General features: G+C 58.9%; 1 protein-coding gene across 1 annotated transcript; it reads left to right on the top strand.

Moving 5' to 3' along the window:
• Window positions 1–2716: 2716 nt before the first annotated feature.
• On the top strand, window positions 2717–22532 carry EXOG (exo/endonuclease G). The gene is made up of 6 exons (XM_031952500.1): window positions 2717–4000; window positions 5337–5486; window positions 9267–9406; window positions 10456–10532; window positions 12820–12934; window positions 19707–22532. The coding sequence occupies exons 1-6, from the start codon at window positions 3844–3846 to the stop codon at window positions 20166–20168; spliced, it is 1101 nt and encodes a 366-aa protein (XP_031808360.1). The 5' UTR covers window positions 2717–3843; the 3' UTR covers window positions 20169–22532.
• The last annotated feature ends 3691 nt before the right edge of the window (window positions 22533–26223 follow it).

Raw genomic sequence — 26223 nt, 5'->3', positions numbered from 1 at the left:
CGTAGGATAGTTTACCTCTCAGATCTGTGGAAGAGGAGGGAATTTGAGAGATTTCTTTACTGATGACTTATTTACTCCTTGTAAAAAGAATTTAAAGGTTTAAAAAAATGTGTTTTCATCCTGTGAACAGGAAGTTTAAAATTATTTAGGTGGCTGGTTCCTAGTATGAGGAACTAGTAATTCCACTGTTGAATCTCCCTGGTTTTAGCAAAATGAAAGTAATGAAAATGGAGAGGTAAGGGAAAACTAGTAGCCTATAAAGAGTTAAAATGATGGCCATGTAATTTTTAAAAATAAAAATAGAATTTGAAAGCTCTGGAGCTTATCTTAGTCCAATGAGGAATCTTTTCTTTCTTTTTATTGTCCAACATATCTTTATGGGAAAGAACATTAAGCACCATTGAATCTGATGATTTTTTTTGCCAGCATATCTTTATTGGAAAGAACATTAAGAACCGTTGAATCTGATGAAATTTCATAGAGATGAGAGTAAGGTGTTATGCATTTGTTTAAAAACCCTACAATGATACCATGAGACGTCAATATATAGCAGTTCATCTGAAAAAAAGAGGGACCCTTCTTAAATTTAGGGTAACTTAAAGTAGACTCACCAATCTTGATGAGATTAATCTCAAATTCAAAGAATTTGTTTGCAAACAGTGAGGGAAGTCAAATCCCGCAGAGCTGGTTTCCAAGGGGCTGCCAATGATGACAATTGGGCCTCTGTCCTTCCTTTTTGGGTCCTTGCAGCGGCTGGCCTAAAGGGGTTGAAGTCTACACATTGCAGTCCCAGGAGGGATGTCAATCATGTGGGGATTTTGATTGTCCAGCCTACAAAGAAAGAGATTGAGACAGAACTCTGAAGCGACGACACTTTATTAAGGGGTCCATGGTCCCCTCCAATGAAGCGGACCTCAGATCTTCAAGATCCAAGACGCCCCTTCCTTGTAGGATTTTTTAAGTGGGGTTTCACACCAGATTTGTTCCCTGACATTATAAAGTGGCCATAAGCTGAAATAAGCAAAAATGATGCGACGTCAGGGCCGCGGGTTGGGAGAGCAGGGGACCTCTTTGCTCTCCTTATTTTAGGCAAGAAGAGATGGTCGCCCCAGGACCTGTCGGAGGGTGAGAGGGGGACTTTTTGTGCCGAAGCTGTGCTTGGCTTGGGTTTGGGATCTGGGTGAAACCGGAGGGAGGCGGCTTCCCAGCGGCCTCGTGGCTGTGCCTTGGTGAACAATCAGTGAGACGACATTAAGGATGGAGGCTCACTGAAGAAGCTGTTTGTTCTTCTGTGATTTACACGGACTACCAGACTGGCCAAGGCTGATGGAAGCACAGTAAGGCCCGACTGAATTCCCTCTGCCGCTGGACGCCCAAGTCCTTTCGCTAACGGGACTGCCGAGCCCCGGAACCCCACAGCCGAGGGGGCGGCTCTCTGGCCACGTTGCCCGGGCGCCCAAAGTGCCCTTGCTCAGAAGACCCTTTCCCGGAGAGCCCAGGCCGGGGGAGGGCCTCCAGCGAGGCGCGCCTGGGTCAAAGGAGGCGTTGGGCTCTGGCAGCAGAGTGGCGGAGTCGCAGGAGCTCCTCAGGAACAGGAGCTTCTGCCCCCCTCCAGGGCGCCCGCGGAGAAACCTTCTGGGCTGGTGTTGGCGCCGCCCACCAGTCACAGTCGCACACGCTGCGCTGTGAAGAACAAAACAAACCGTTTAACCGTTTTTCCTGGCTGTACATGGACATTAATTCCCATTATCGGAGCTTCTTTTTTGCAAAGCATCACGGGTCACTTTTCAGCGTTAACCCCCGCAAGGCCTTTTGTTCCAAGTTCCCCCCTTCCCCCCACCCCCGCCCCTAGCTGGCAGGCAGCCCCTGCGTGCTGAATGCTCAGACATGTCCAACCCAGTGTATGGAGCCTGGTCAATGCGCGCTGATGTTTGAATACCCCTTTCTTCAGGAATCATGCTGAGAAAGCCGAGAACACAAGAGGAAAACCATCAGCGAGGGAACCCCCGAAAAGAGAGACGCGCCGCGACGGGTCTCCGCTTCTTCACGCCCAAAGGACAGCGAGCAGCGACCCTGGGGGAGTCGTTTAGGGTTAGCTTTGCTCAGTTAATGCGTCTCCAAAACGAGGCGCTCACATAAGGGTGACGTGAAACCGGGCGCTCCTGGCGCGGGGGCCCAGCCCAAAGTGCGGCTAAGACGCGCGCACAACTAGGGGCCCTGGTGCGACGGGGCGGGCGGCGACGGAGCTTGGCCGCGGAAAGGCGCGGCTGAGGATGGCGAAGGAGCGGGAGGCGAGGAGTGAGCCGCGACCGAGGGCTGTGCCCGGAGCAGGGGCCGCGGGCTTTCCTGGCCCCCCAGCACAGGGGCAGGGCGGGGCGCGCAGGTTCCCCCCTGCCCCAGTGATAACTGCGCCCCGAAAAGGTCGGGAAGCGGAGGGGCCCTGGGTCTGAGGCCCCGCACGAGGAGGTCGCTGGGGTGGAAACGATGGGGACTCGGGGGGAGGGACCCTGAGAATCTGTGATGGGGCAGCCAACAAACTGGGAATCCTGGGGCGTCGCCTCTCACAGGCTGAGCTTCAGCAGCAGATACAAGGGACGTTCCCCTGGACGTGGCCGAGTCCCCACCCCGGGAGCGGGCAACAAACGGAAAGGCGACTTAACAGCCCCGCCCGTCTGTACCAGCCCCGGGGGTGTAAGGGGAGCAGTTATTGGCCCCCTCTTCCCCTCTCCCGCCCCCCCCCCCCCCCCCCCCCCGGGCTGCGGAAGGCTAGAAGCCGAAGGGTTTAGGAGCGAGGGAGGGAAGATTTCAGAGACTAAAATCCTGCGGGGGCAGCCGGACCCCCAGGACGGGGGGCGAGCTTTGGGGAGAAATAAGGAAACTGCTCCGAGGGACCCGGGGCCGCACGACGCGGAGTATTCCCGGGGTGCATGACGTCATCTCCTTTGCCGCAGTGTCTGCCGCGGGGTCTGGGCCCATGACGTCACCGCGATAGCAAAGTTCCCAACCCCCCCCCGTCACCCCCCCTCTCCGAAGCTCAGGGCTCCCCCCGCTGGGGTTACACCGGTCTCGGACCCGAGCCTTCCTGCTCCGTGGCAAAGCCGAGGGCGGGTAACAAGGGCTGCGAGCGGAGGCTGCCGAGGGTCCCGGGGGGCGGAAACGGGGTCTCGGACCCTTCCGGGGGCACCATTCTGGGCCAACGCCTTAACCCTTGTTTGCCTCAGTTTCTCCCCCTGCAAAATGGGGGTGATGGAAGCAACGTGTTCCTGCCAGAGTCTCAAGCGGGGAAGCGCTTCGCAAGGCGGGGCAGGCAGGAGGCGCCCCGAGCTAAGGGCTCTAGTTACTACAGCGGCTGTGGCTGTTTTCCTTGTCATTCCGCTCGGAGCCAGTAGGGGCCAAGGCAGAAGGGAGCTGAGAAAGTGCCGCCGGAGACACGCATGCGCTCTCGCTCTTTTCTGCCGCAGTCCAGGGCGGTGGCTCTCGCCGGGCTCTTGGGCAGTTTTATCCGCAGTCTGCTCGTTCTGTGTACGCGGGAGGATTTCTAAATGAGCTCCATCGGTTGGGGGGGTGGGGTGGAGGTGGGGGTGGGGCGGGTAGGCTTGCGGCTTCGCTTCACGCATGCTCCTTGGCAGAGTAAGGGCGGATATCCGTTGGGGAGAAGCTTCACGTTCTGTTTACGCATTCTCGAGGGCGCGGACGATGACGCCACAATTTGGCGACCAGCCCGGGCAGGGCGCATGCGCCCCGACTGATTGACAGGGCCGGCGTGAGCTGAGGAATCGCGGTTTTCCAGTCCGGTCCTGCCTTGCGCATGCGCGCTAATAACAAACAGATCTGGCGGGAGCTATGGCGGCTCCAATTTCTCGTCTAGTTGGTTCCGGGCGCTTTTTCACCGGCTTTCTGGCCGGGACCGTCATAGGTGCCGCCGGAGCCGGGCTCGCTGCCCGCAAGCTCCTCCTCAACCCTGAGGAAGACTCTGCTTCGAGCACCGGGAGGCCGGCAGGTGAGATTTTCTGAGGGGCCGGGGGTGCACCTGTTCCTGTGCACACGGGTGGGTGTGTCTGTGCTGGCGTGTGTGTGCCCACAGGGTCTGTGCTCACTGGCGGGGGCGCGTGTGTGTGCCTGCATGTGGTGCACACGGGTGGGGGCGTGTGTGTGCGCACAGTGTGTGTGTTTGTGCTCGCGTGTGTGTGCACAGCGTGTGTGTGTGTACGGGGGTTTGTTTGTGCTCGCGTGTGCCCACAGGGCTGTGCGTACGTGGATGCTCGCGTGTGTCTGTGCATGGAAGCAGGCACGGGTGCTCGGGGGGCCCGGGAGTCATGACTTCACTGCCCGGTTTGGGCTCAGGATGCGGGGGTGGAGGTTGCACGGAGCGGGCACAAGCCGTGGCAGTGCCCGCCGAGCTGGCTCGGAGCCCAGCTGGGGCCGCATTTGGAGGGTCTCCCCGGCGTGGCTGCTCCAAGGGCGCCTGCCGAGGTGGGGAGGGGAGGGACATCCCAGGCCGGGAAGTCGGCGTGAAGACCCTGGGGAGCCACAAGCCTGAGGCACCTGCCCAGGAGGGATGCCCCGAAGGGGGGGAGGGTCGGCTGTGGGGGCGCCATGAGGGCATGAGCCGTGCCTGGGGCCTGAGGCGCAAAAGGCCTGCTGGGGGGGCTGCGGGGCTCCGGGCCGGGGCTTACCCCTCCCCCGGGGCCCGCCAGGTCCGGACTCTCCCCTTCCCAGGGGCCTTGTAGGCCGGACTCTCCCCTCCCTCGGACTCTCCTCTCCCCTCGGGGCCTCCAGGCCCGGACTCTCCCCTCCCTCTGGGCTTCCAGGCCCAGACTCTCCCCTCCCTCTGGGCCTCCAGGCCCGGACTCTCCCCTCCCCTGGGGCCCTCCAGGCCCGGACCATCCCCTCTGGGCCTCCAGGCCCGGACTCTCCCCTCCCCAGGGGCCTCCAGGCCCGGACTCTCCCCTCCCTCGGAGCCTCCGGGCCCGGACTCTCCCCCCCCTCGGAGCCTCCGGGCCCGGACTCTCCCCCCCCTCGGAGCCTCCGGGCCGCCTCCCGTGATGCACCATTGCTAGAACGTGCAGACAAGGTTCCTGTCCCTGGGTTAGGCGCCTGGCACAAAGAGAGTTTCCCGGGTGCGGAGTTTTGTTTCCCGGTCACCCCCCGCCCTGGGACATCTTTGGCAGAGCCTGAGGGATCGGGTCTCCGAGCCTGTAAAAGCCCCTTCCCCCCTGCTGCCCCCCCCAGCCCCCGCTCCCGCCCCGGGACTCCGGGCCAGGCCCCGGGCCCAGCAGAGAAGGCCTGGCGGCCCCGGCCCTGCGGCTGACGGCGCTGTCTGGTTTGCGTTTTAGCTCCCGCCAAGGAGACCATCTTGGAGCAGTATGGGTTCCCTGTGAGCGGGACCCAGGCCCGGTGCTACACGAACCACGCCCTGTCCTATGACCAGGCCAAGCGGGGCCCTCGGTGGGTCATCGAGCACATCTCCCGGAACAAGACGCGGGGTAGGAGCTGCTGGGGGAGCCGCGGGGGGGGGAGGGGGGGCCGCGCCGAGCCACCAGGGGGCGCTGTTCCGCCTTCGCGGAGCCGGCGGGTCCCTAAGGCGCCCCTAGGTTATTTCTGGGTGCTCGGAGCAGGATGTTTCACAAGGGCCCAGGTTCCTGCGGATGCTGCTCTTTCCCAAGAGCTCCCTTAGAAAGGCAGGTCTGGTCTCCCCGGAAATGCAGCCAGAATGTCCTGCCCACTCCTTTTTGGGGGCGGGGCCGTGGGAAATAGCCCCGCCTTCCGCACTGCGGGGGGCGGGCCCACACTGGGAGGGGCGGGGCCAGGGGCCTGAGCTTGAGTCCAGTGCTTGGCTCCTGAGAGACCTTTTCAGCTTTCCCCGGACCCAGAGAATCGGGGCGTCTCCTCTGCATGGGGCGCTCAGGCTCTTAAGGGCGCTGCGTCCGGATGCAGTTACCTCAGAGTTCTGTGAGCTCACGTAGGGTTAAACCATTTAACTGCTTAGAAACGAGACTCTGACCGAACCGACTCTGCGGAGAGCAGGGGCGGCGGGTTCTCGGGGCGGCGCAGAGACGGGGACCGTGTTTCCGTGTTTTATGTACACGTTGTACTGTGGCTGCAGCCCCTGCGCCGGCCAAGGGGGGCCGCCCTCCGAGGGGCGCTGCGCTCCGGGGCCTTTCCCCGCACTAGCCAAGGGGGGCCGCCCTCCGAGGGGCGCTGCTGCTCCCGGGCCTTTCCCCGCACTAGCCAAGGGGGGCCGCCCTCCGAGGGGCGCTGCGCTCCCGGGCCTTTCCCCGCACTAGCCAAGGGGGGCCGCCCTCCGAGGGGCGCTGCGCTCCGGGGCCTTTCCCCGCACTAGCCAAGGGGGGCCGCCCTCCGAGGGGCGCTGCTGCTCCCGCACGGAAATGTTCTAGTTATAACAGTGCTGGGAGAAGAGGCGGCTCAAGAACCGCATTTGGGGTGGGCGAGTTTCTCCAAGAGCTCCCCGCGGGAGGGCACTCGGTGAGCGTTTGTGGCCTTGCGTGATGCTCTCCTGGCCCTGCTCACTTCCCTCAGCCTCAGCTCCTGCCAGCCTCTCCGGCCGCTCTGAGATCCTTGTGTCAGCGTTTCCGCAGAGCAGTGATACCCCGTAGCCCTCATGTTCCATCACTTGCTCAGCCGCTCCCCAGCTGCAGGGCCTCCGCCCCTGGCCGCCTCTGGCCACTACACGAGGGCCGCCACAAGCGCTCTGGCACGTGTGGGTCCCTTTCCCTCCTTTGTGATCTCTCCGGGACACGGCCCAGTCTCGGGTGAGATTGCTGGGTCAAAGGGGATGCGCAGTTTGAGAGCCCTCTGCGCCTGGCTCCAGACCGCCCTCCAGAGGCCGCGTGCAGGTAACTGCATCCGGGCTCGGAGCTAGACAGAAGCAACAAGTTGTGTGACGATCAGCTGTGATGGGCTTGGTTTTTTCAACAAGGAGGTGATTCAAGGCAACTCCAAGAGATTTGGACGGAGAGAGCATCTGCACCAGAAAGAGCTGTGGAGACTAAAGGCGGGTGGAAGCGTAGGATTCCACCCTTTTTTTGTTTTGGTTGCTGTTGTTTGGGAGGCCATGGGGTGTGAGGAATGAGAGTCTCTGTGCTGTTCCTCTGTGCAAAGGCATGGAGGCGGAGATGGAATATGGCAAGTGCGAAACAACGTTAGGCCAAGGGAGCATGGTCCTATGTGGGGACTGGACCGGATAGCTGGCAGGGGTTCTGGCTTTTTGTTTTTGTATTTTTAGATTGCCAGTAGTACTTTTATTCCCCCAAATACATGACATTCAATTTTTAAAATTAATAAAAATTTTTTATTATAGCTTTTTATTTATGAAACATATGCACGGGTAATTTTTCAGCATTGAGCCTTGCAAAAACTTCTGTTCCAACTTTTCCCCTCCTTCCCCCTGCCCCCTCCCCTAGATGGGGTAGTTCCATACATGTTAAATATATTAAAGTATATCTTAATTACAATATATGGATACATATTTATACAGTTATCTTGCTACACAAGAAAAATCAGATTTAGAAAGAAGGTAAAAATAACCTGGGAAGAAAAACAAAAATGCAAGCAGACAACAACAGAAAGAAAGAGTGTAAAGGCTGCGTTGTGGTCCGCACTCATTTCCCAGTGTTCTTTCCCTGGGTGTAGCTGGTTCTGTTCATCACTGATCCATTGGAACTGATTTGGATCCTCTCATTGTTGAAGATGGCCACATCCATCAGAATTGATCATCCTATAATCTTTTGTCAGTTTGAAAACTACAGTTTGATAACTTTTTGAGCATAGTTCCAAATTGCTCTCCAGAATGGCTGGATCCATTCACAGTTCCACCAACAATGCATCAGTGTCCCAGTTTCCCCACATCCTCTGCAACATCCGTCATTATCTTTTCCTGTCATCTTAGCCAGTCTGAGAGGTATGTAGTGGTGTCTCAGAGTCATGACATTCATTTTTGTAAAACTTTTTGTCTTACAAATTTTTCTCCTTCTCTTACTTTCCCCCTCCCTAAGACAGTAAGCAATCTAATATAGGTTTAAAATGTGCAATTCTTTTAAAGCTCTTTCCACAGTTATCACAATGCACAAGAAAAATCAGAGCAAATGGGGAAAAAATGAGAAAGAAAAACAAAATGCAATCAAACAATAAAAAAGGTGAAAATACTATGTTGGATCCCCACTTGGTCCCCACAGTCTCCCTCTAGGTGCAGACGTGTCTCTCCATCATAAGTCTATTGAACCTGGCCTGAAATGATCCATTTTGCATTTCCTAATGTTTTCTAGCTCTCCTTTGACCACAAATTCCTTCCTTCTCCACAGATCTGACAGCTAGACTAGCCTTTGATTTCTGAATTTGCTTAGTATCACCCTTTACATCTAAATCATGAACCCATTTTGACCTTATATTGGTACTGGGGGTTAGGTGTTGGTCAGTGCCTGGTCTCCGCCATGCTGTGTGCGAGTTTTCTGAGCATTTTTGCCATTTTTACTGTTGTCATTGACTGTTGTTGTCTTGTCCTATCCCACTGATGGACGACTGCTTATTCCGCACCGGACGGTTCCGATGGCCGCTGCTTCCCAGTGTGGGCTTAGCCTGGCTGGGGGGGCCCGTGTGTGAGGTTGTGCAGGAGAGGCCCAGAGCTCATGAATTCCTGCTGTCTTGGGCCTCGGACCCAGGTCCTCCTGATTCACCATGTGTGACCCAGCCCTGCGTGCTACATGACGATGGGGGGGCTGCAAATAGGGTGACAAATGGTCACTTTGCACAGTTAGTCCTGAGACTCATGGGTAATGTTTTATTAGATTTCATGACTCCTTTGGGCCATTGCCAGGCACAATTCAGAATGTAGTTTCTCCTTTGCCAAGGAGAGGCTAAATGGTTCAGTTGGCACAGCGACCCCGGGGGCTCCTGGGCCCTTCCTGTGGAGATGCTGACCTTGGGGGGGTTCTGCGTCAGACTCCTGGGAGCGCGAGTGCTTGCTCAGGCTGGCCTAAGCGTGCCACGGGAGCCTGCTGGGCTGTGGCCGCACCTGTCAGGCTGTAGCCTGGGCCCCGAGAGCCGCCGTCCAGCCCGGGCCATTGGGTGGCAGGACTGTGCCAGCAGCCTTCCCAGCCGGACACCGAGTGTTTGGGCCGTCCCAGGAGTCACAGCACACAGACACCCGCTCCCACGCACAGGTTATTTGTGCCCCTCGGGTGGCCGCGTGAGGGTGTTTTGTGCTGAGCAACCCCCGGGGATTTAACATTGCTTGTGTTTCTCTTCAGGCAACGCGGACCGAAGGCACTGTAAGTTCCGCCCAGACCCCAGCATCCCCCCGGCCTTCAGTGCGGACAACGAGGACTTCCTGGGCAGCGGCTGGTCGCGCGGACACATGGCGCCCGCTGGAAACAACAAGTTCTCAACTGTAGCTGCTTTCCTAAGTTGATCTAGCTGGGGGCTGGGGGAAGCAAGCCGGGCTGGCGGGAGGACGTCCGCCACAGGGAGCCGGGCTGGCGGGGGGACATCCGCCACGGGGAGCCGGGCTGGCGGGGGGACGTCCGCCACGGGGAGCCGGACTGTCCAAGCTTCTCTTCTCCCTTAAGACTTTTGGTCAGAGCCAGGACACTGACCCAGGCTTCCTGGGTCAGAAATGAGGCGATCTGGCGCAGCAGAGGATGGGGGAAAGGAGTTGGGGAAGAGTGAGGGGCTCCCACCCTTAAGGCCTGCCTGTGGCTCGTTCTTCGGCTGCGTTTTCCCAGGCCGACAGCCTGGTTGCTTGGCGGGCGAGCTCCCTGCATCTCTCTCTGACTGTGGGTCTCACTTTTGGCTCTGAAGCTGCTCGATAAAGTGGAGACAGGCATGGTGCCGAGGGCCCGGGGTCAGACATCTCTGGGGGAGTCTTGGACGACAGCGGTCCACGTGGGGGGCCTGCTACTCTCCCCGATCCCAGAGTTCCCCTCTTGCCCTGGGCAGTGTGCAGGCTTTGGGCCTTGTTGTGGGGGTGATGGCGGGTAAACTTGAGAGCCCATGATTCTGCTTTGTACTTCCCTGGGCCTTGCTCTGCAGACGCTTCCAGGTCTTCCGGCCCCCAGGAGCCCGTGAGGGGTCCTCTCACCGTGGCAGCCGGGCGGGGGGTATTGATGCCTGGGGTTTGCTCAGGAATATCCTCATTCCTGAGGGCGGGCTCACGGGGGCCGGACTCACTTCTCGGGGATTCGATGCATTTGGAGGCAAAGGGGGATCCACAAGTGTTTCTGGGGCGGAGGCCTGTGGTGGGGGAGGGGGACGACAGGGGGCATCCGTTGGGCCACTTGCCAGTAACCGGCTCCTCTGTCCCCGGAGCCTGCTCTGTGCTTGTCCTCGTTGGGATGGGGGCCCGTGGAGCTGAGTCAGCCTCTGCCACTGCTTCCCCTGCCCGGGGCTGCCAGCCTGGGCGGGCATTGCCCTGAGAGCCATTTTCCCCTCTCCCCACAGGAAGCCATGCAGGAAACCTTCTACCTCTCCAACATCGTGCCGCAGAACTTTGACAATAATGCCGGCTTTTGGAACAGGTGAGTGGGCCTGAGGGGGCGGGGCTGCCTGATCCTGCTCCTCCCAAGGGGGACACAGCGGCCACTGCCACAGAGCTGGAAGGGGCCCTCCGGGCGGCCCGGGGCCGTCCTCCTGCCAGGGAACTCAAGCCCATAGGCTGGCTCAGCTTCTCCACTACTGGCTGAGCCCCTCTGGGGCCCCGAGCCCTCACTTGGGGGTCCCTGCAGGTCAGCACCTTCACTGTCGGCCCGACAACACTGCCTGCCGGTCCCTGTACCAGGGCCTGTGATCCCTCTCAGCCAGACCCCTCCTCCTCCCTCCCGCCGTCCCCATCCTGCTGATTCTTTTGCCCCCGACCTGGAGCCCCCCACTCTCTCACCCTGACCCTTTACAGAGGGTTTTTAAGCACCTGGTCATTAACCTCAGGCTGTGGGTGAGCGTTGTGGGGAAACCTAATGAACGACCTGGTTCCTCTCTGGCATTGAACTAATGCTGACGGCTCTGAGTCTCGGTTTCCTCATGTGCCAAGTGGGGGTAACAAAGTGTGTCCCCCGGCTGGGTGAGGCAGCGTGGAGTAGTGGGTGGAGAGCGGGCTGCCCAGTAGGAAAGAAGTTCTTAGGACTTAGGGGAGGGCCCGGGGCTGCCCTCTGCTGGTGGAACCAGGGGCCAAGCGAAAACCAGCCCCCTCACCGGCCTCCTAGGGTCATCGCCCCTCCTCCTTGAGGGTCTTGGGGGGGAGCCGAAGCCTTGGAGAGCCCCCGGAATGGGAGCTGTTCTCATCAGGCAAACCTCGGAGCCTCTCCTCCTTGAAAAGGTGATGGCCTTCCCTGCCCAGATTTCTTGTGGGCACCAGGCAGGCTCACGCCTGTGGGAGCAAGTAGTAAATAAATGGCAGAGGGTGGATTTTAAACAGCAGCCATTGGGTGAAGTGTGAAGATTTTAGAAGCGCCATTCCTGACTCAGCCTGAAGGAAAGCGCATTGCTGGAGCGGTCTGGTGGTGTGGGGGCCCCCACGGCCGCTTTGGGATGTCTCGCTCTGTTCCCTTGGACCCCCTCAAGGTCTGGCGGCCGGGCCCTGGCCTTCTGGGGCAGCACTGCCTCCTCCGGTCTGACGCTGTTCCGGTTACGTGATCTCATTCAGTGCTCGCCACAGCCCTCTGAGAATGGCTATTACCACCCCCTTTTACAGATGAGGAAAATGGAGGCAAAAGGATGGGTAGACTGGCCCGGGGGGCCCAGCTAATAAGTGCTGGAGGAAGGGTCGGGTCTTGTTCACTCCCAAGTCCGACCCTCTTTGGAGCTTGTGCCCGGCTCTCCCCAGAATACCCAGCTAGGGCGGCTCGGGCAGAGCCCCCGAGGGTCTGGGGAAGTTGAGGGGAGTCAGGTCTGAAGGCCGGAGCAGCCCCGATGCTGGATGTGGGAGAGGCCTTCTAGCCTGTCCGGAGAAGGGCCCGCGGCCACGGGGACATTGGCTTGGGCCCCCGGGCCCCACTGAGCCGCAGCTGCTGAGAAGGCGCCTCGGTGGGACAGGCCTCTGACTGACGACGGTCTCTGCACACAGCACCGTCTCTGGGAGCTTGGGAGGCCCTTCCAAGCCTATTCTCCTCCTTGGCTGCCCCAGGTCCAGCTCAGCCGGCACAAGACCTTGGAAGCAGGCGTCCCGGGCGGGCCCCTCAGGCACTGAGGCTGTGGAGAGGGGCGATGGGATCCTCTTCTCTTTCAGGGCCCTGCAGTCCCTCCCGGGCGCAGGGTTACGAGCCTCCCCCAAATCCTTCTGGGCCATTTAAAGACCCAGGGAAGTTTTGGCCAGTGATGGTTTTGGCCAGGTCAGCCAGGCACCCATAGGGCCCTTTCTAAGAGATGAGATGGTAAAGCTCCCCTTGTGTTGTGTGCAGAGTCAGGGTCTGCTCTGTTTTCCCCTTCACCTGGGCATGGGTGCCCAGAGGGGCAGCAAGAGCAAGGTGGGGGTCTCAGTGACTGCTCAGACCCCTTGGGCTCCTCAGACCTGGGCCCTGTCCGGCTGTGTCACCAGGCAGAGCCACAAGTGAAAGCCCACTGGGGGAGCCCTAGAGGTGGCCCCCCTTTCTCGGGCTCTCCTCAGCTCCCAGGGCTTCAGTCCGCATCTCCTCTGGGGTCCCCATAGAGACTGTCCCTATTCAGTCTCTGTCTTGGTGACAGGAGGAACTGGTCAGTGTTTGGGCCGCGGCTCAGCTTGTGGCTCCAGCTGGTCCTGTCTGGGCTCCTTGAGGCCGGTTTCCTCCATGTTCAAGCTACTGACAGCCGCGCTTGTGACTCTTCTCTTTGCAGAATGGAAATGTATTGCCGGGAGTTAACGGAGAGGTTTGATGACGTTTGGATAGTGTCTGGGCCCTTGACCTTGCCGCAGATGGGCAAAGACGGGAAGAAGAGAGTTACCTATGAGGTAGGAGCCTGAGCTGGTGTGCGTGAGATTGGGGGAGCTCCCCCTGGGCCACGGGCTTCGGCCGGTCCCCCGATGCCAGCTCTGCCCCCGAACTTGGGGACCGGAGGCCGAGGGCTTTCAGCATTTGCTCAGCAAACTCTGGACCCTGAATATAACAAACAGCGGAAGGGAGAGACTATCCAGAGTGGAGAGAACACTCAGGATCTCATGCATCTCATGCATGAGGGGGTTAGAGGGAGTAACTTAAATATACACAGCCAGGGCCTCCTGCTCATTTTCAGTCCCTTCAATTTCTTTATTTCTCATCTGAGATTTGAAAAGATAGGGCCTCCCTCCTGCTCCCCATCCTCCCCTCACCGTCCCTTTTCCTTCCTCTCTTCCTCTTTGTGGGCTCGCCTCCCCAAAATAAGTGGGGCTCCCTCTGCTGGGAACAGTTCCAGAGTTCAGTCTGTTATTGAGCATCTTGGGGATGCTCATGCCCCTCACAGGGTGACTCTGCTTCTCCTAGATGTCTTGACTTGATAATGTGTCATGGACCATCATTGAGCTGGACGGGACCCTCTGAGCTGTCATATCTGTCTCTGTTTTACAAATGAGCAAACAGGCGCAGGGAGGGGTGGGGACCCTCTCACAGCCACTGCCTCTCTCCGTCCCTGCCCCCAACGGTTCCTTCTCTAACGCCTGTTTCTAGGAGGCTCATGAGCCGAATCAGCAGCCGTGGCCTGTCCTATGCGCTTGTAGCCTGTGGGTTGAGGGGTGGCGCCCAGCCTCGCCATGTTGCTAGCTCCCTCCCGAGCGGCTTCCAAGGTCTCTGTGCTTGCTGGAGTCGGGCTCCTGGGAGCCTGTTCTGCATTTTTGGGGCCATTTTTCACGGGGTCATGGGTAGTTTGCAGCCTTTTTGAAAACTGCTCCTTTGCCTTGGCCTCTTAGTCCCTTGGCAAGCAGCTCTGAATGTTCTGTCCAGGTCGGCTCCCTGAGTGTTCTGTCAGATGTCCGGTGGCCTCGGACCGTTCCTCAGGGGCGCTTTGTGAGAGCTGCCGTGGGCTTTTCAGGAGGGGTTGTCTCTGTCCTACAAATGGCCGCTCAGCAGGCCCGGTGAGGGCCGGTGAGAGCCGTGGCACCAGACAAACTCCAGCTTGCACTTGAGTTTTCGGCCCTTCTGGGTCACAGAAAGTTAGGGTCCGGCTTGGCGAGGAGGCCCCCAAAATGCCTTTCTGGATTCCTCCAAGATAAGGGGCCCAGCTTCACACCGGTACCGTCTGCTCCCCAGAAGGACCTGCTGGTCCTGTGTTCTCTGTGGGCTGAGAGAGCTGGCCGGGCCCTGATGGGGGGGGGCCCCTGTGAGCGGGGGCCCTTGGCCAGGCACTGTGGACGGGGCCCCTGTGTGGGGTCCTTAAGGGCGGGGCCCTTGGCCGGGCACCCTGGGCAGTCCCAAGGCCACAGCCATACCCCCGAGCTGACAGTTTACAAGGTGCAGGGAAGATAAGTACAAAATGGCCAAGGCGAAGAGTGTCCTGACTGGGGCCAGGAGCAGAGTGGGCAGCCACCATGCCAGTGTCCCCTCCTGCCGTGTCATCTCTCATAACGCTTCAGAAGGCCTTAGAACCTGCAGAGACTGCGAAGTCCTTGGGCAGCCGGCCGGGCCGGGCCTGTGGGGGCCCTTGGCTGGCGCCACCTGTATTGTTGCAGTCAGAGCGGAGTGTTCTGTGCCTTCCTCTCCTTGGCATCAGTGCCGCTCTGGCGGTTGTGTTCTTCCGGTTCTTGCCCAGCCAGTGGGCGTCTGCTTGGTTCTGGTTCTTTACTTGCCCACAAAAGAGCCTCCAAGTGCTGAGATGTACAGGGAAGGGGTGTGGGGGAGGGACGGGGTATCGTCCATATTTACATCAAGGTGGTTCTGATCCGCAGCTCCCCCAACCACATACCAGTGTCGCTCCCTTACCCCAAGCCCGGGCTGCCCCCTCCTTTCTCTCTGTCTCAATGCTGCCCCCTCCCCCCCGCACCCCCCCCCCCCCCGGGTACCGTGGCACTGCAGTCCCGCCTTCTCTGTCAGGCCCGGCCTCCACGTCACCCCCGTGTGCGGGCAGGGAACGGAGCTCATGGGGGTCGGAGCAGTCTTGCCCATGAGCCTGCGCGGTGACCCTGGGGACAGCTGTCCAGCCGGGCCCCACCCACACGGGTCTCCTGGGTTACCCCCTGCGGTCCAGTGGGAGCCCGGGGTCTGGAGGCCTCCTGGCCTGGGGCCGCTCTCAGACACCCTGGGAGGGTTATGGGAGGAGGAAGAGGGGCGGGGCAGAGGCTGTCTCACCTGAAGGCACGGCCCCTCCCTGTTCTGTACCTGGGGGTCACCTTGGGCAGGCACCCCTATGGGGCTTTCTAGAAGGGGCAGTGCCCCCCATCGCCCGGACGGCTGGAGCTCGGTGTGGGGGAAGGGCTCTGTTCTTGTTGGCTGCTGGGAGCACGTTTGTAGTTCTTGTTCTTCTGGGCCCAGCTGGGGGCTGGGACTGCAAAGACCTGGTTCTGGAGGCTGCGGGCCTCAGCCTTGGAGTTGGGGAGGCCTGATGGGCTCTGGCACCGGTCATTGGGGCCCTTTGTGCTCCCTCAGGGCAGGGGTGCTCTCCAAAGGTAGGAGTGCTCCCCGAAGGCAGCAGTGCTTGTTGCTGGGCAGGGTGATGGCATCTTGCCCTGAGCCTCCTGCCTGAGCTGTGGTTTTCAGGACTAGGACAGAAGCTGCAGCTGCTAGAAGTTCTGTCTGGTTTCTGGAAATGTCCCGCCTCTCCCACCCACCATGTCAGGGAAAGCCTGGGCTCCCAGCAGGGCCCCCCCACTCTCCTGCCGGGACAGGCTCCACGGCCGCACCGAAGCCCACGCCTTTGGCTCCGAGGGGGAGCCGGGTGCACCGTGGGCATGGCTGCCAGCAGCTCGGGCGGCTGCAGTGACCGGCCAAGGCCACCAGGTGGCACCCGCAGCACGCTCTGCCTTGTGCATGAAGGGCTCGGCCCATTCCTGGACTTGCCTCCTGCTGGGCAGGAGCCTCCTGGGGCGGCACCCCTCTCCCCCCCCGCCCCCTGCCCCCTGCCCCCAGCTCTGTGAGCCAGTGACCGGGTCCTGTGGGGGCTCGGCTTTGGGCCCGGGGTCTGCTTAGTGGGTACAGTCATGGGGGGACCTACTTATGGGGGGCAGAAAACCGGGGTTCTGTGCCTGCGGCCGGTTAGAGGGCAGAGTGAGGCCGTCCTGAGCCCGCGCGCGCACGTGTGTGTGTGTAGTTTCCCAACTGTGCCAACACGTACACTCACTGTGTATGTTATAAGTGTGTATATATGTGTGTGTGTGTCTGTGTCTGTGTATTTATAGGCGCACACACTTCATCTGTATGTGTAGCACATATACAGAACCCTCCCTCCATATGTGCACATGTACTTTGTATACTCATACATAGATGCTCCACCCTGTGGGAAGGTGTCATTTTCTCATCATGTACGCATATATTTACTCTATATGAAATCATACTTAGATACGTCCCCCCGTGTGTGTGTGCAGATGTATGTGTGTGTGTAGTGTGTGCTGTATGGTGTAGTCCTCCATAGTGCATCACCCCGTGTATGTGCATATGTGTGTGTGTGTCTAGTTTCCCTCTACTTGTACGTATATTTGCTTTTTATATAGTGATACATAGAACACCGCCCCGTGCATATGCATATAATTTCCTCTGTATGTAATATACACTGTGTATGATCATACCTGGATACATCGCCCCATGTATATGTATATAGTTTCCCCCTCTATGTAATATATATTTTACATGATCCTACTTAGATTCGTTACCTTGTGTATATATGTCTAGTTTCCCTGTATATGTGTGTGTGTGTGTACTTATATCATCACACTTAGGTACCTCGCCCCGTGTATGTGTGTATAGTTTCTCTGTATATGTGCATGTATACACTCACTGTATATAGTCATACACAGATACACGACTCCGTGTGTATGGGTATAGCATTCCTCTACTTGTACGTATATTTGCTTTTTATATAGTGATACATAGAACATCGCCCTGTGTACATGCACATAGTTTCCCCCGTATGTAATATACACTGTGTATGATCATACTTAGATACGTCCCCCCGTGTGTATGTGCAGTTTCCCCGTGCACGTACATAGATGCACTTACTACAGGTAACCACACTTAGCTCTACTGCCCCGCGTGTGTGTGTGCGTGTAGCTCCCCTACTGCATGTACATATTTTTATTGTATTTATAATCACACGTTCACACACACACACACACACACACACACACAGTCTCCGGGCCCCTGTTGGGAAGCTCAGCCGGCCGCTGGCCGAGCACTTCCGCAGTTTCTGGCTCCAGGGTCTCGGCCTCAGGGTGGTTTGATCCAGAGTCGGGGGCAGAGAACGGCCAGTAGAGAACGGCTGAGGTCCTGCTGGTGTTGTGGCGGTTCCAGGGTAGAATCTGCTGAGGAAAAGGCAGCTCAGGATAGAGGAATGGGTCGGGGCGGGGGGGCTGAGCAAGGGCAGGCAGGCAGTGGGCGTCCCCCAGAGCCGAGCGCCTCCCTGGGACGGGCCCGAGTGGCTCTCCTTAGCCTGGCCTGGCTGGGACCCGTGTCCCGGCTGCTGCGAACTGCTAAAGTGGCTTCCTGGCGTACGGCCGAGGGGGCTGAGCTGGGGAGGATTTGGGCGAGTGGCTGCTGGGAACAAGGGAGCTCCCCCAGCCTCTCAAGTCGGGGCCGGGGACTGAGCCGTAGGGACCGTGCCCGCTGCCGAGCCTGGCACCTTCTGGCCGCTCCTGCTCCCTCCGCCCGGGAACTCTCTCCCTCCGAGCCCTTTGCCTTTAGTCCACTCTCAGAGGCCCCTCCCCCAAGGGTTGGGGCGCAGGATGGAGGGAGACAGAGGAAAGGCCCAGGACCTGAGCTAGGGAAGGCGGATCCCTCAGGAGCCCAGCAGAGGGCGCCGGCTGCCCCTGCTTTGGGCTGGCTGTGAGCACTGAAGTCCGACTTCCTCCCATCTTCCTCAGCGGCTCTGGGGGAATGTAGTTTTCAGAGGGCTGTCAGCCAGTCAGGAAGCATTTATTAAGTGCCTGCTGAAAGCCAAACTACAGATAGGCAGAGAACTTAAGGTGTGATAGGTGGGGGCGGGGAGGGGGGGCTGCAGGTGCGGTGCTTTGCACAAAGCAAGTGCCGGATAAATGGGAGATGACTGACAGGAGAAGGGCCCTGGAGTTAAGGGGGCTTGGGAAAGACTTCCTGGAGGTGAGGGTTTGGTTGGGACTTGGAGGAAGCCAGAGGAGCTGGAATAGGAGCTGGAGCCGGAGCTGGAGCTGGAGCCGGAGCCGGAGCCGGAGGGTCTTGTTCTTAAAAGCCCGGGCCGAGGGTCTGAGGTGGCCATAGGGAGATTGTAAGACCGCCCTGAACACTGAGCCAAGGGGTGGACAGTGTGGACAGGGACCTGAGAGGGCGTCCGCGGTGTTGGCGAGGATTGGCAGAGGGCACATAAGTAGGATCTGGAATTGTGGGGGGTGGGATCGTCTCATGGCCTTCTACCCCCGCCCATTCACCCAGGGGCTTCAGGACTCCAAAGGACTCAGCTTCAGGAGCTTTCCTTGGCCCAGGTTCCTTCAGATTTGGTAGAGGTTTAGGGTCAGAACGCCTGGTTCCAGACCCAGTCCAGATGCTGAGTGCGTGAGAAAGTCTTGCCCAGTCAGTCAGTCTTCCTGTATCTTGCCTTCCTCACCTGTCAGATGGAAGGAAGGCTCTGTGCCCCTCCGGGACTACAGCTCCTGGGCTCCATGGGCCGCTCCTTGGGGTTCTGCCCGCTTCCCCCCGGGCTTCAGGTGCTCCCTCACCTCCCCAGCCTCCTCCTGCAGCCTCAACCCTGACCCTCGGCCTCCCCTACAGCTTTGTGTAGCTGCCTCCCTCTCCGGGACCCTGGCCCACCTTGGGCGAGTCAGAAGCAATGGGGGGTGGTCGTGACTGTCCCCGATCGGGTGGGTGGGCGGGAGCCGTGAAGAGTTAATGCTGTGAGCACACTTTAGGCAGATTATGTCATTTTGTTGGAAACCATTAAGGAAATGAATGTTGGGTTTCTTCTTCAGAAAACAGATACGGCTTTTAAGCCGATGGGATGGGAATGTGAAAGGGCTCGATAATGAGCATTATTGCATTATTGCAGCAGACCCGCACAGGCAACTTCGTTAGGTTTTCGAATGTGACCCTGGCTTTGCGTCTTCTTGGGCGGGGGGAGGGGACCTTTCCAAAGGATTTGATTTGATGCCGTCCAGCCGCTCTTTGTGTGACGGCCGAGAGTGAGGGGGAGCTCTGAGCATTTACGTGCAGCTGATTTAATTTAAAAAATCAGGAGCACCAGAGATGAGCAGGAGCAGCATCTGGCCCTTCTTCCAAGGCATGGGAATGAGCCCCTTCCAGCTGTTCTTCCCTCTGGTGAATTTGAGGCGCTGAAGCCACGCTCCACAGCCACACAGAAGGGTGACCTTTTGAGACAAGGATTACGTGGTTCCTCCCCACGCCCCTCCTGCTCGCCGCTCCGTGCCCTCCAAGGGGGGATTTGCTCTGAAGGGCCTGTGGCATTTCCCCCTTAGCTGCTTGCTTTGTCTGGGGGTCCACATTTCGAATGAATTGTTTTCTTTGGCAATTGCATTGGATTCACGGGGCCAGGTCCATGGTGGGTACTTAGTATTGGGAGCTGGGTCCTCAGCTGCTCGCGCCCGGCGACTAACGCTGCTGTCCCCGCTCTGCCTGTAGGTGATCGGCAAGGACAACGTGGCCGTCCCCTCGCACCTCTACAAGGTCATCCTGGCCCGCCGGAGCCTCAGCTCCACCGAGCCCCTGGTGTTGGGCGCCTTTGTGGTGCCCAACGACGCCATTGGCTTCCGGCCCCAGCTCACCGAGTTCCAGGTGAGTATCCACGACCTGGAGAAGATGACGGGGATCGTGTTCTTCCCGCGTTTGGATAAATCAAAGGACACCAAGAACCTCTGTGAGGTGGACAAGTGCCAGCTTCTGGACTTCCAGGAGTTCATGCTGTACCTGGGCAAGAGGAAGATCCAGGGCGCACGGACGGTCCACAGGCTGGAGAAGGTGCTGTCGGAGCTGAAGGAGGCTGGGGTGCAGGTGGACGAGCAGCTCCTGAGCCTCTACAAGCAGAAGAGAGAGCAGCTCACCCCCGTGGACCAGCCGGAGGCCCAGAAGAGGAAGTCGGGCTGAGGCCGTCGGCCACCTCAGATGCTATGACTCAGACAGCCCCCTGGTCCCTGGGACTGTCCCCCCGAAGGGACTCTGAGAAGCTTCTCTGGTCCCCTTAACTATCCCTGGGACAGGCCCCTGAAGGACTGTGTGAGACCCTGTCGGTCCCCTGGGACTGTTCCTAGGACAGGCTTGGTGGAAGACTGGGGTCCGAGGAGCTGGGCAGGCTGCTCTACCCTCTCAGGCTTATGTGAAGAGGGAGGTTCACGCCTGCCCACGGCTCCTCAGCGCACCCACACACTTCTGGACTGCCCTGGATCATGCATTTTAGAAAGACCCCTCCCCAATGTCCTGGTCAAGCCCCCTTGGAATCCCGTGACTGGCCAGCCCTCCCCAAAGCAGCCTGATTTTGAGCCACCCTCGCCGTCCCTGACTCCTGAGGGGCTGGGAGCCCCCCTCCCCGCTCTTTGGGAGATCCCCGTCCCAGCAGCAGCTGGGCCAGGAAAGCTTGCTGAGCCAGTGTGCCTCGCTCCCTGCCTTCTCCGAGGCTCTGTTTCCCCCACTTGGTGGGATTGGCAGCTGGCAGGAGCTCCCGGGTCTCGGGGCGTGGGCACTGCAGCAGCGTCCGGGCCTGTTACTTGGCTGGTTTTTCTAGGGGAGAGCAGAGGCATCGCTCCAGAACCCTTCTGCCTGGGGCAGGGGAGTGGGCTGGGCGGAACCTGAGCTGTGCCAGCTTTAATGATGGTTACAGCTCCCAGGGTCCCCGGCCGTTGTGGGGACAGGGACGTCCTCCTACATGATTAGCCTCGGGAGGGACACGGTGAAGCTCCTGTGGGGGCCGGAGGAAGGGGGCAGGGGAATTCTACGTGTTTACAAAGCACCCAGTATGTGCAGCTGCTGGGGATGCCAAGGGAGCAATGCTACTAGCTCTTCCTTCAGGAGCCCCCATTTAAGGGCCAAGGGGGGCAGGCCGGAAATAACCTATCAGTGTGAGAGTGATTGGGTGCTGAGGAGACTCCCTATGGGTGGGACAGATGGGGGGCTTCCTGGCAGCGTCCCCCACATTTCTTAAGCCAGACTCTTGACCTGGGTTTGCACAAAACCCTTTTTTCTTTTTTTCTGGGTTATAAAAATGTACAGCAAGAAGCCCTGGGGCCCAAGAAGCCCTTGTCTAAATGGATCAGACCACAGGGCCGTGTTTCCGCGCAGGCTCTGGAAGCAGTTTCTGTCATGTTTGTGTGTCTCAGCTTCTAGAAGCAGCAGCTTTAAGGGAACAGGGGTGTCGTGAGGAAGCCGGACCTTGCTGTGTTGGGGTTAAAAGGCCACATCGTGTCCGGGGCAGGAAGACATGGGCCTTGCTCAAGAGCATCCCTAGTAGCCCTGTCCCAGCTTACAGCCTGCTCTTGGGTCCTCCCCCCCCCCCCCCCCCCCCCCCCCCCCCCCCCCCCCCCCCCCCGCCTCCCCATTGTGCTTCCTCATTAGTCGGCTTCCTCCGACTCTGGGAGAATCAGAGCTTGGATGTCACCACGACCCGGGGAGATGCTGAGGGAGGAGCCGGGACCCGCCCTCTCCAGAGTTGAGATGTGAGAAAAGTTGGGGGCTCCTCGTTTTTATCTTTTTGTACTTTGGAATAAAATCTTGAGGAGACCTGGCTGAAGCGTCCTCGAGGAGCTGGGCCAGCACCGGGTGCTGGGGCCCCAGAAGGCCCAGAGTTGTGAGGAGTGGCAGGGGTGGGCTCGGCTCGGCCTTAGTGTCTGAGCCTCCGGGCCGGCCCTGCAGCAGAGGCGTCCGGCCGTCCTGCCGGACAGGCTGGGCATCGTTCTGTGCCGCCCCTACTGAGGCCTCGTGGGTGATGTGGAAGGAGTCTCCTCCTCCCCGAAACTGTGTACCACGGCCGGGGAACGTGCTCAGGCTGGGTAACAGACGTCTGTCCGGCACTGCGTGAGACCTGGGCCGTGAGACCGGGGCTGATCCTGCTGAGTCCGGCCCCTCCATTTCAGATCTCACCCCCTCTCATGGAGTCCCAGCCGAGATGGACAGCTGCTCTCTCCCCAAGGGTCCTGAGGCAGGAAAAGGTCCTGAGTGACAGTCTCCTGGAGGGAGGGGCCGTGTACCCCTCATTCCAAGGGGGCGAGTGGGGCTCTTGGGAAAGATGCATTAAAATCGTTTGCTGTTTATTGAGACTGAGAAGCAGCCGCCTGGGGAAATTTCTATATCTCCATAAAAACTGTCTCAGTTGCTTATTTTTTTTATATTTCATTGATTTGGGGTGGGGGTGACATCCCACGCTTTGGTGCGTTTACAAATGATGGGTTGCCCGTCACCACCTACCGGCCCCTCCCGCTTGTGACAGACAGTTAAATAAAGGGAACTTTGGCCCCCCTGCACCTCCCCTCCTTAGGCTCTGCTGAGAGAGGCCGGCTCGCTTTGGGGAGGAGCTGAGGGAACGCCCTCCAGGAATTAGTGCCTCGCTTTGCGCTGGTGGCCGGAGCCCTGTTCACATGGGCCCGTGGACAGACATTTCTCTGGGGGGAGAATTCGGGGGCGAAACAGCCTTGGAAGTGGGCTTCTTTCCTTCTGAGCTGAGTTAGGAGAGGTGGGGAGAATGGAACGCCCAGAGGATCTCCCTCGGCTCTGGCTGTACTTGGCCCTCCCTGCTGGGACCTGGAGCCCCAGGCCGGGGCGGTCTCCTTGTGCTCCTGGGGAGTGCAGCGCTGGCCACGTCCCACAGCGCCTGGCCTTGGGACGGCATCAGCTCCCTCCTGGGAGGCCCGGGAGCGTGAGTGACCCGGGAGGACCTGAATCTCCCATGTACGAGGTCATGTCCTCGAGTCCGTTGTTCAGGGCACATCAGCCCTTCCAGCCAGCTTCTGACTGCACAGAAGGAGGTGGGCCGACAAGTACTTAATGAGCGCCGACTGGATGCCAGGCTCTGCTACGCCCTGGGTGTACAAAGAGAGACAGAAACGTGGTCCCTGCCTCCGAGAGCTTTCCTTCTAATGGGAGAGACCCATGTGCCGGCCTCGGGTGCAAGGGAGCCGGTACAAATGGAAGGCCGGCTCCCAGGGAAAGCCCGGGTTGGCTCGTGGGGTGGGGAGGAGGAAGGCCTGCCAGGCAGGGACAACAGGAGGGGGCAGATGGCAGATTGTGGGTGAGGAACAAGGAAGCAGGGTCACCGATCACTGAGTACTCGCCTGGACAGGGAGGGGAGGGCCCAGAGGGGACAGTCCTGATCCGACACTGTTAAGCCCCCCGGGTCTGTCCCAGGCACACCTTTCATTGAGCCCAGCGTCTGGCAGCCAGTAGGTGCTCATATTTCTGATGCCCACTATGTGGTGGCCAAGCTGGGGGCTACAGAGACAAAACCAATCAGGCCCTCTAAGGAGTGTCACTGTGTGTGGGGGTCCCCATTCTGGTCCTGCCGCTCACTACTTCCTGGCCCCGAGGAGCAAGAAAGCAAGGAGGAGGAGGGCTCAGGAAAGGTCTTTGGTGCCGCAATAAACAATTCTCGGGGGGCTTGGGGGGAGGACAGAGACAGGTAGAGACAGCACAGGGAAGAGGGAGGGAGAGAGGTAGAAACAGGGAGACGGAATACAGGAGAGGGACAAGACAGAGACAGGGGAGAGAGAGGGAAGGGAGGAGGGAGGGAGGGAGGGGGAGAGACAGTTGGAGGGAGGGGAGAGGGCACAAGCCAGACGGTTCTGCCCAGGGGAGTGGGTGGTGAGGTCCATGGGGGCTAGAAAAGGGAGCACGGAGGGGGCTGGGGCAGGGGCCTTTTCCAGGATGGGGGTCTCTCAGTCAGAGGCCACAGGGTGGGGGGGGAGTGGCAGCTGGGGAGACCGAGGCTGGGGAGCCAGGCGCAGTCCGAGTCAGGTCCCCTGGAGGAGAAGAGAATTAAGGGCCCAGCCGAGGAGCTGACTAGGGAGGGGAAGCTGCCCTTGTCCTCCTGGGAAGATGTGGGGGATAAGGGGGACAAAGGAGCTCCCCCTGGGAGGGCTCAATTTTCTTTCTTTTAAAGTAAATTTGATCTCTTCTTCCAACTAACAAGCATTCATTTTCTCTCCCTCTCCTTCTCCCTGGCAGTGGAGCCCCCAGGGCAGCCCCTTCCCTCACATACGGCAACCGGTCTCTCTCCTTCCCCATCTCAGGTTCCTGGCTCCGCCCCTCCCCCACTCCAGGCCAGCCTTCACCCCTGTGGTTAGGATGGTTCCGTGGGGAGGGGGCGCGTAGCTGGGGGGGCTGGGGAGTGAAGATTCAGGTCTTGGTGTCTGCTCATCCTTTCTAAAATGGACGGACCCAGCGATCTCTAAGCACAGCCCCGGTTTTCAACCCGTGTGCGTTCGCCAGTCGGGCAGCGCACCCATGTATCGCCTCCCATGTGCCCGACGCTGGGCTGAGCGCTGTGGGTACAAAGGGAGACAAGAGCCAGCCCCTGCCCTCGGAGCGCTCCCCATCGAACGGGCAGGGACGTGGGGACCACTGAGTCCGGAGCCGATCAGTCGGGGGATCATCAGCTGCCGGGGTTCCTGGGAGGGCGGCCCCTTCCCCGCCACAGAGAAAGGTCAGGGCTATTTGAAGGATGCTCCAGCCGAGACTGACTCACTACACGATGACTCAGGGGAATAAATGAATTTTAATTGGGCAGCAAATTGAAAATTGGAGTTTTCCTGCTGGACCAGAATGGCCTGGGATGGGGGTCACCTGTGGGTCAGGCTCGACAGCCTTTTGGCTTCAAAAACGAAGGCCTTCAGTGGGCCCCGGACTAGGTGCGGGCGGGGCGGTGGGGTGGGGGTGGGGGGAGACGGGGAACCGGCCCTATGGCTCTGGGAGCTCCTCCCACCTCCTCCCCTCACCTGGAGCTCCGAGAGCTACTGGAGAGTCAGGCAGTGTGGGGCAGTGGTTGGAGCAAAGTGCCTGCTGTGTGGGGGGCAGCGGAGAGGAAGGAGTGGGTTCCGCCATGTTCTGCTGGGTGACTCTGGGCACCCAAGAGTTGGAAGAAATTAATATACAGGTCTGCGGGCATGGGGGGGGGAAGAAAGTTTTCAAAGAGGGAAGGGAATAAGCATTTATTAAGCACCTGGTGTATGCCACACACTGTGTTAAGTGCCTTTACAAATGTTTCATTTGATCCTTTCAACCACCTTGGGAAATGGAGGCTGAGGTTATGTGACCGGCTCAGGGCCCCACAGCCCTTAGTTAGCTGCTGACTTCAGGTATGGCTCTGTCTGCTGGACCACCCCCCCATGTCTATTTCTTCTACTCATCCTGTTCTCCCAAAGTGTAATTGTTCTGCTACCGGCCCCCTTGCTCACTCCTCCTGCCTCTCCAGCCTGGGCTCCCATCTCTGCCCTTGCTGACCCGCACCCTTACCCTGTGCTGCCGCCTGTCCCTCCCCCCCCCCCATATCATTTCCCAGAGTACTCCAACCATTCTTGGATAACAGTGATAATGCCCTCAATCTGTCTCTGAATGTCTCTGTCTCTGAATGTCTCTGTCTCTGTTCTCTCTGTCTCTGTTCTTTCTGTCTCTGAATGTCTCTGTCTCTGTTCTCTCTGTCACTGTTCTGTCTCTGAATGTCTCTGTCTCTGTTCTCTCTGTCTCTGAATGTCTCTGTCTCTGTTCTCTCTGTCACTGTTCTCTGTCTCTGAATGTCTCTGTCTCTGTTCTCTTTGTCTCTGTCTCTGTTCTTTCTGTCTCTGAATGTCTCTGTCTCTGTTCTTTCTGTCTCTGAATGTCTCTGTCTCTGTTCTCTGTCACTGTTTCTCTATTTCTCTGTGTCTTCTTTGTGTCTCTGTTCTGTCTCTGGATGTCTCTGTCTCTGGATGTCTCTGTCTGTCTCTCTTTCCCATAAAAGCCATAAAGCGTTTTCCCAACAACCACGCCATGAGACAAGGAGACTGGGCCTGACAGTTTTGTCTCCATTCCCCAGATGAGGGGTCTCCGGCCACGTGGGGGTGTCCCTGCCAGTGTCCGAGGCAGCCCGACTGGCACCTCCTCCGGGACCTGGCAGCCCGCAGAGAGCTCTCGCTTCTGGCAGCATTGGCCCACATTACCGCCCCCCTAAAAGCTTTTCTTT

This window comes from Sarcophilus harrisii, chromosome 1 (genome assembly GCF_902635505.1).
Source record: "Sarcophilus harrisii chromosome 1, mSarHar1.11, whole genome shotgun sequence".
NCBI classification, from domain to species: domain Eukaryota; kingdom Metazoa; phylum Chordata; class Mammalia; order Dasyuromorphia; family Dasyuridae; genus Sarcophilus; species Sarcophilus harrisii.
Note: the sequence above shows the minus strand (reverse complement) of the source record. Positions and strands in the feature narration are given on the sequence as shown.